This window comes from Gekko japonicus, unplaced genomic scaffold (genome assembly GCF_001447785.1).
Source record: "Gekko japonicus isolate JY-2015 unplaced genomic scaffold, Gekko_japonicus_V1.1 scaffold4214, whole genome shotgun sequence".
In the NCBI taxonomy this organism is placed as follows: domain Eukaryota; kingdom Metazoa; phylum Chordata; class Lepidosauria; order Squamata; family Gekkonidae; genus Gekko; species Gekko japonicus.
The window spans coordinates 14,298-23,824 of record NW_015175497.1 but is presented as its reverse complement, the minus strand read 5'-3'; the positions used below and the strand labels follow the sequence as shown (position 1 = coordinate 23,824).

At 42.5% G+C, this 9,527-nt stretch overlaps 1 protein-coding gene across 1 annotated transcript; it reads left to right on the top strand.

Moving 5' to 3' along the window:
- The first annotated feature begins 327 nt into the window (after positions 1-327).
- LOC107122860 (leukocyte elastase inhibitor-like) lies at positions 328-9,516 on the top strand. The gene is made up of 9 exons (XM_015426001.1): positions 328-353; positions 777-961; positions 1,798-1,890; positions 3,015-3,242; positions 5,216-5,356; positions 6,331-6,448; positions 6,815-6,957; positions 7,817-7,984; positions 8,806-9,516. Exons 2-9 carry the CDS (start codon positions 794-796, stop codon positions 9,196-9,198), a joined length of 1,452 nt encoding a protein of 483 aa, XP_015281487.1. The 5' UTR covers positions 328-353; positions 777-793; the 3' UTR covers positions 9,199-9,516.
- Positions 9,517-9,527: the final 11 nt, after the last annotated feature.

The following is a 9,527-nucleotide window of genomic DNA, read 5'->3' as shown; positions in this document are numbered from 1 at the left end:
GGAAGCAGTAACCCACACACTGTCTACAGTGTATGCTAAAACATCCACAATGATTACCTTTGATTATTGCTAATGTCCAGTCTATGCATTACACTGTCTGCATTATGCAAATTGCGTTTAAGCAGATTGTTTCCGAATGGCAGTGCAATCCTAAACGGAGTTACACCTCTTTAAGTCAGCTGAAGTAAATAGGCTTAGACAAGTGTTAACTCTGCTTAGGATGGCTCTGTTAGAAATGGAAATCTGTTGAATGGCGGTGGGAGTGTGAGAAGTTTAGTATAAATACAGGCATCTCACAGCGGGGAGGATCACAACTCAGTCGGCGTCCTTTGACCATTGCTGTGCAAGTCAAGGTAAAGAGGATTCCTGTTAACTATTTCGGTATACTGTGTTTGGTGATATTTCGCTCCTGTCTGGATTCTGCTGCTCTTAACTAATGTACCACACGGACAGTTTGAAATGATGACGCAGAATTAAGTATTAAAGTATCTTTGAATTTTAAGAAATAAGTATTGATTTATGACGACTGATTTATTAGGACAGGGACAATTACTGCCACTGTGACAGAGCACTGACATAGAGTGTAGGCTCAAACAGCTTGAACAGAGAAACACATCGTATTTAGAAAATCTCAGAAGGATATCTTTGCTCAGATACACTGTCCAGGATTTTTAATATTGTAGATGGTGAATTTAGATAAGTGTAAATATTGATTAACTATTCACTATTCCTTAACTTTTCACTGAGGAAAAAAAAAATTCTCATTTGTCTCCTAGAACTTCTGAATTCCACCATGACTACCTTGCCGGAAGCCAATGCCAAACTTGCCCTTGACTATTTCCGTCACCTGAGCGAACAGCACCCATGTGACAATCTCTTGTGCTCGCCTGTGAATCTCACCTGTTCCCTTGGCCTGCTTCTTTATGCATCTAGAGGTGGTACTGCAGCTGAGCTTGAAAAGGTATGTGTCGCCAAATAGCTTCAAGTTGGACTCTTCTGCAAGTGGATTATTATCACTTTTTCATTAAATCAAACGATTTTCTTCTGGAACTGAATTTACTCTACTAAAAGTACCTGGGAGATCTGCAGAGCTTGCAATTCTAAGCCTTTAAGCAATGCATTCCTTTGTTTCTATGACCTAATCACAAATACCAGTAATATTTGTATTTCAGAACTCTCACTTCTATTGAGAAATATAGGCATCCATTTTTCTCAGGCATCTCATTCATATGTGGGAGCTATTTGTTGCCTTGTTGCCATACAGGCTGCACATTTTGGGCATTCGTCTGTGAATCACAGAGGTACTTGCCTTAGATTAGATTTAGAAATAGTTTTCACTTGCAATCTTTAAAGCATTCTCACTTCAAAAAGACTTGATTTTTTTTAATGTATGCATCCAACCCATTTGTGATACCTGTCCAATATTTTTGTTTTTGGCTCACCTTGATGCCAGTTTGGTGTAGTGGTTAAGAGAGGCAGACGCTAATCTGAAGAACCGGGTTTGATTCCCCACTCCGCCACATGCAACCAGTTGTTGGATCAGTCACAGTTCTATCAGAGCTGTTCTCTCAGAGCTGTTCTCTCAAGAGCAGTTCTCTCAGAGCCCTCTCGGCCCCACCTACCTCACAGGGTGTCTGTTGTGGGGAGAGGAAGGGAAAGGAGATTGTGAGTCACTCTGAGACTCCAAGTGAAGGGCAGGGTATAAATCCAATCTCTCCTTCTCCTTATTTTTTAAAAATGTGTACATATTTTAATACCAAGCACTTTGTGACTAAAACCTTCTTATAACCATTCAAGGTACTCCACTGGGATGAACTGAAAGAGTCTGAGAAAGTCAGAAACAAACGATACTTGATGACTCGGATACGAACAAGTGCTTCACCAGTAAAGGTATGTCCAAATTGTTGACAGAGTGTAAACATGCAGTAAACTGGAGCACAAGCTGTTTAAAGCATAAAGTCAGTTGATTAAGAAGAGAACAAACTTTATAAGGAAGAGGAGGAAGAGAAGTCTGTCTAACTAGGAGGAGGCCAGCTGGAGCAGGAAAACCCCCAATGGAACCAATCGGGAGACAGGAAGGAGACCATTTGAAAATAGCACAAAGTCCCTAATCTCACTATGCTAACTAGTTGTCCTCTCTGCTGCCCCCTGCAGGATGTTCATGTCATTTTCCTTATCTATACACGATAGACCTTGCACATTCCAACACAAATAAGATTCAAAACAGGCTTTAGAATGGTTTTTTTCCTGCTCCAACTTGCATACTGCTAGTATTTCCAGCTATCTCAGTACCAAACGCCATAAGAATTAGAGAGAAGCATATCTGTGTCGCGCAGTGCGTGTGGTAGTATGAACCAACACCTCTGTCACGTTTGCACTCTCAGCAGTCTTTCACTCACCAGAGGCTTCCAATAGTAAACCACACTTACTCAGTCCAGTGGTAACTATATACAGGGATTTATTTACAGTATTTACAGCTCTCCAACAAAGTGCTTCGCCAGACTCCATCCACCATCAAGGGGAAATATACAGTGGTACATTGCTACTTATATACACATGACCAGCTAATCAGAACAGTGCTGATTCATTCTGACTGTGCCTCAGCTCGGCCCAGTCCAAACTGGCTGAATCTAGTTTATTACAGCTGTCAAGCTGTCAAGTAGATCTTAGAGAGCTAGGTGCTGAAACTTATACACCAACAATCTGAAGCTGGGACAAGGCCCCGAGTTTTCATTAAAATGCTTCCAGGCAAGTGTGGAAGTAGTCCTCACAAATTCATATCAGTGATAGATTCAGATTCTCTCCTATTTTTCTGACAAGCCTAATATGAACATTTGTGGCTATGCGATGTTGTAACGGGGGGGGGGGGGGCCTGTAAGAAGGTTTACTTGAAGTTTTGACAGGGTGATGGGTGCTACACAGGGGAGCAGGGAATCCACTAGCCCTTTCCTTTGCTTCATTTTTAAAAATGAGCTATATTTGAGGTATACAGAAGTTTTATATTTTCATTGTAGTTTCAAGAAAAAGACAAGATCTATCCCGGACACAGACGCTATCCTGAACAACATGCTAAATCTTGCGACGACAGACTACACCCACATGAACCACACCATGCTAGGCCTAGCGACAGGAGACGACCAGCTCCTGAACCAGAACATACTAAACCTCATGATGAGAGACGACAAGCCCCCCAGCGCCCACCTGGCCACCCTGAGCCTGAGGCACCATCTTGTCCTCAAACAGTAAGTTGTGAAATATTTGGGGAGTTTGATCTCAATTCAAACGTTGATGCTCAGTAATCATTTCTAAATGTATTTAATGGGTTAACAGAATTTATGACACAATTCAAAGGGGGGGGGAGGCAACCGAATATTTCCTGTTAAAACCTCTGTGCAAGGATTACATTGTGTGGATCTGCTGCTAAAAACTGCTGCACTTCATCTCAACCGATGGTATACATCTCTTCTCAATGAAAAAAACACTTGCTCCTGAAGTCCACACTTCACAATTATGCCAAAACCCAAATAATGCCACCCTGAAATAGTAACAGGACATTTGGTTTCAGGTTTACTGGTCCAAACCATGAATTTAACTAGAGTGGCTGAATTAGTTAATCACTATGGTTTTTGCGAACCTAAACAGCATGATAAAAAGTAGAGACATCACCCTGCCAAAAAAAGTCCGCATGGTCAAAGCAATGGTATCCCCAGTAGTCATGTATGGCTGCGAGAGTTGGACTATAAGGAAGGCCAAGCGCCAAAGAATAGATTCTTTTGAACTATGGTGCTGGAGAAGACTCTTGAGAGTCCCTTGGACTGCAAGGAGATCAAATCAGTCAATCCTAAAGGAAATCAACCCTGATTGTTCCCTGGAAAGCCAGATAATGAAACTGAAGCTCAAATACTTTGGCCACCAAATGAGAAGGGAGCACTCACTGGAGAAGACCCTGATGCTGGGAAAGATTGAAGGTCAAAGAAGATGGGGACGGCAAAGGATTAGATGGTTAGACAGTGTCATAGATGCAATGAACATGAAATTGAGCCAACTTCAGAGGACTGCGGAAGACAGGAAAGCCTGGCGTGATCTGGTCCATGGGGTTGCGAAGAGTCGGACTTGACTGTGCGACTGAACAACAATGGTTTTTGCATTCCTTTTTCATTTCTAGATGAGTCACCATGACCCCCTTTATAAATCCACAATTTAAGTTGCTTCTGCATGGGTCTTAATTCCAGAACATGTCAAATAGATGAGAAAAGGAGGTAGTGACCCATTTTGTCTCCGTACTGTATAGTGTATAGAGTATTAGACTTGGACCAAACTGGCCTAGTTTTACATCCTTGGTCACCTATGAAGCTTACTGGGTGGCCTTTGGCCAGTTACTCACTATCACTTAGACTACCTATATAACAGGATCATTGGGATGATAAAATGGGAAAACCCCATGAAATATCCCTTTGAGCTCCTCGGAAGCATGATGTGATAAAAAGGTAGCAAATAAATCAGAAATGCATTCCACTGTTCTCAATAATATTTACAAAAAAAGCATATTTAGAATTAAGCAATCCCCCCCCCCATTTTTGCTAAAGAAAATTATACCAACTAAAACAGAGTTTCAAAGCCAAAAAGATCTGGTAAGCTATTTTTAACATCAACTTGCATGTCTTTAATTCTGCTCCCGTATTGCCTATTAAAAATAGAGACTTTGAGGGGGGGGGGGAAGGTGAATTAGAAATGAACTGCAAAGATAATCACAGTATCCTGGATTCTGGCATAATTAAAGTTTTACTAGGCTGAATTGGTTGGACTGCAAGATGGCACCGCTTTAGCTGGTGCACGAAAAGCATTGGTATCGGGGAAAATAATAAAAGGAGAAATGAGAGGGTGACCTTATTGGTAGGGAATTAGTTTTTTTATGAAGTATGAGGGGAAAGGCCCCATTTTCTTCCATAGAGCTGCTTCTAAGTCTCTAAGATTGAATGCAAGGCAAGAGAAAGTAAAAACAGAAAAGTGGCTCAGACAGTTATTCCTTGGAGCATGGACTCTCAGCCAAGTGTCACTAGAACTAACATTCCTTTTCATTGCTATCTTGGAGCAGCAGACCCAGAGTATTTGAAGTCGTGTGCATGAGCACGAAAGCTTATATCCAAAATAAAAATTTGTTGGTCTTAAAGGTGCCACTGGATTCAAGCTTTGTTCTATTCCTTTTCATCATTAGAGTGTTCCAGATTATAAATGTGAAGATCCTGAAGGAGTCCATACAGGATTCAGCAAAATCCTTGAACAACTTAACAAACCCAGCACCGATTATTTCTTGAGTTTTGCCAACAAGCTGTTTGGAAACTATGCCTTCATCCAGGTAATACTACTGTCCGACCGTATTGAAAAACCGAATTGATTATATGGGCTCAGTTGAACTGCAGCATAAGTGGTCAGTATAAATGGCGTCTTATGTTTAAGGTAGGACAAAGTTTGTAGCAAAATGTGTGGTGCAAAATTTCAGATCGAATTCTTAATACAAGTGAAATGAACTTCCTCTCTTGGTCCAAAAGATGTGGGCAGAATTTTTTGAATCCTGGGATTAGGATGCCATCTATCACCAAAAAATAGTTGTTCATGTAACTGAGCAAAACCATATAGTCAATAATCTGAGGCCCTGTTCATACGAGCCCATTTGGGCCGGAAGCGGGACGGAACGGGGGCGGAGCAAACCAGCGCGATTCCACCTCAACATCTGGGGAGCGTGCCGGATCCGTCCTGGATCTGTCCCTCCCAGCGTTGCTCCGCGCCAAAAAAGAACCACCTCCCGAGGTGGTTCTTTCTGAAGGGCCGCAGCAACGCTGGCCGTGGGATCGCCGGCGCGTCCTTGCGCCGGCGCATCCCCGGCTCCTGGCCGAACTGCGCATGTGTGAGCATGCACAGTTCGCCAGGCTCCCCTTCCCACCATCGCATTCTCCCCGGCATCTGATTGTGCCGGGGAGCGTTGTGACGTGGCTCGGGGGATCTGTGAGATCCCGCCGCGCCGTCCCAACTTTGCTGCGGCTCACATTAGCCGCAGTACAAGCGTCTTATTCCCTGCCGTGTGGCAGGGACCTGAGTTAGTTACAAAAAGCACCTTTCCATGCTTGTCTCTGCTTCCATGGAATTCAGTCAAATGAAGCTCTCTCTCTCTCATCTTTTATTTTGCAAATTTCTATTTTCTATTATACAAAACCTTTAAGGGGGCTAAGTTGTTTTTTTCTATCTAGAATCAGAGAACAGATTCCATATATTATACTTTTATTATTGTTTTCATGGTTGATTGAGGATTCCATTGCTTCTCTTGCTATTCAGAAATTCCTTTTCTGTGCTTTGAAACTGTACTTGACTGAAGTTGGTAGAGCTGACTTTCATAATACCCCTGAAGAAGTGAGGAGACTGATAAACCTGTGGGTTGAAGCCCAGTCACATGGTAAGAGCATCTTGTCTACTAGCTACTTCTGCCTGAGCATTATGGTGATAGCACGATGATAGGAAGTTCTGTCATCTTTGCTCTTTGGTGGGTCGCTCTAGGAACCAACAACCAACTTAATCTTTCATGAATCAGCCAGTGAGAAAATGAAGGCTTTTCATGGCAATAGAGACATTAGATATATAATATTTCTATGAAGCGAAAGATCCCAAGGATCTTTAAAAGAATGGAAAATTAGTGTTTTGTACTACCACTTTCTACATTACAGCTTCTCCATTTAGCTTTCTCAAAGAGGGAATAATGAATTGTATGCATCAATAATGATTAAGTCAGTTGAAATGGAGTTTTCCTCTGTCTCTTTGCAAGGTGAAATCAAGGACCTTCTCCCTGAGCAGAGCGTGGATAGTCTGACTCAGCTGCTGATGGTGAATACCATCTACTTCAGAGGACTATGGGAAATTCAATTTAACAAAGAGCTCACCGAAGAAGCCCCATTTTATACAAATGAGGTAGGTTATATGTGTGCTTCCTTGCTCCTCCTGTCTGGAAAAAACAGATGGAAGAACTGGGTCCATTGTACCCAGGGGCGGATTAAGGCTCACTGGTGCCCTAAGCACTGACCAATCTTGGTGCCCCCAATCTTGGTGTCATAGCCTATGACACTGCACCTCACCCACAAAAAATAGAAGATAACCCTTGGGTGCACCATGATCAATGTGCACTAGTTTTATCAATTTTTTTTTTTTACAAATCTTCATTTTTCTTTTCTTTTCACCCTTTTCCCAACTTTGTGGCACCCCCTTTGGCCCTGGTGTCCTAAGCACATGCTTAGTCTCCTTAATGGTTAATTTGCTTCTCATTGTACCTTTCGGTCATGTTTTGAAAGGGTGTAAAGTTCTTTTGCCTCAATGACGTTTTCATGCAGGTATCTCAGGCAATGTGGATCTGCTGACCAGTCAACCTTTCTGGTCAAAGGCTCATAAAGACACCCTTAAGTAGAAATCAAAAGGGGTTTATCTGATTAATTGCAATTAGACCTAAGCGTTAGTACTTTTAACCAGATTGGTCATCTTTAGAAGGACGAACTTTGCTTTGCTGGCTCCTCAAGGAGGTTCTAGCAGAGCACATGAACATAAAGCGCATCGTACTTCCCCCCAGTTTTACTGATCTAGAATCATAACCAGGCCTTGATTTTTCATGCACAGTCTTTCATATCCCACTTCTTTCAGTGGTGTTTCCTCCATAGACATTGGCAATGGGTTGTGCAGACTCTGTAGGTCCACAATGGCAAAACAGAGAAGTGCTCCCAAAAGCAAAATTCGATTCCTTTCTCATTTCTCTCGAAATTTGCCCTTTCTTGCTTTGCAGAAGGCCTCTCATACTGTGCAGCTGATGCACACCAGGGGTACCTTCAACACAGGGATGGTCCATCTAAACAACACTGAGGTGCAAATTCTGGAGATTCCATACAAAAACCATGAGATGAGCTTGTTCATACTGCTACCAAAAGCTGAAAATCCCGATTCCTGTCTACAGGTAACGCAATTTATTTCTAAATAATATTCATGGAATTTTTCTCTGTGATTCTTATATGAACTTTGCTGTCCTTATATCCAGGGGTCATTTCGTAGAAAAAGAGGCGCAGGGGGCTCATTAGCACAACTCATTTGCATAACTCATTTGCATATGCCACACCCCCTGACATCACCGGAAGTGTGTCAGAAGGCAACACCCACCGCTCAGGCTCCACTGGACTGTTTTGGATTGCTAGCTATTGGGGGGGGGGACATGCAGATCTGTCCTCGCAGAGGAGGGAGAGCTTGTACCTGAATAAAACTTGGTCTTAAAAGTGCCACTGGACTGTTTTGGACCAGGGGGCTGGGGTGTGTGTGTCTCTGCAGCTCACCTGGCTGCTTCTTGCTCTGACTGAGGGCTGCTGGGAGAAGGGGGTGGGGCTTGTTGCATGTGCCCACCCCCTGGGCCCCCTGGGTGCTGGTAGGAAGTCACCCCCCTATATATAATGTGGCCCTAGATAGGAATTTAATTTGTATGTAAACCACTCAGAGACCCTCCGGGGTTAGAGCGGTATATAAATTGAATGTTAAATAGAAAAAATAAAATAAATTTACTGCCAGAGCTCCGCTCCTGTGCACTCCTGCAGGAAACGACCCCTGCCTATATCCATATTTGGCCATTAACTAATAATAATGGTTGCAAAGGTCTTATTGGTTATCATTTTACTTAATGTAGACACACCGTCATTGTAAAGTCACCTCAGGCAGGTCTCTAGAGAGGCAGTGTATATGGCACTTCTTTAATTGAAATTGTATGGTTACCATTCCTGTTTGTTCATTTAGCTGGAAGATGCGCTCTCCCATGTTGAACTGCTTGACTGGTCCAGTTATTTGAAGCCTGAAGATGTGAAGGTGGCCATTCCCAAATTCAGCATGGAGAAGACGGCCGATGCAGACAAGTACTTAAATCTGTCACAGATAAGTGATTCTGAAAAGGCTGATATCTCTGGAGCAATAACCATCCATGGGGTGGCTCTGTCTCAGCTTGTCCATGACACTTTCTTTGAGGCTGATGAAGAGGGTGCTAAAGAACCTGCAGCAAAGGAGGACCAAGCCTCTAAGAGTCACCGTCATGGACCTGTGCATTTTGTGGCTGACCATCCTTTCCTTTTCTATGTTCTTCACAAGTTTACCCAAAGCATTATTATCTTTGGTAGATTCTCTAAACCAGAGTGAAAGAATGATTCTATCCATGCAACTTAAAATCAGTGGGAAATAACTATGGAAAAGGGTTTTAGACCAATGAATTCTTTTGGATTTCCCCCTCTTGGCCTCAGGCTCATTGGATTAATTTGGGCAAAGAAAATTTTTATGTGGTGAGGGATCTAATTTGCACCACTGATTTTAAAGTGGCTTTGTTGTCCAATCTCCTCTCACAATTTTGCTTCAGGTCACCTTTTTATTATTAAAAGAATAGCCTTCTTCCTGATCTCTATTATCCAACAAAACAGTCACAAAATACTTGATTCAGACATCTGATTTAGGCATCAACATGAAGACCATCT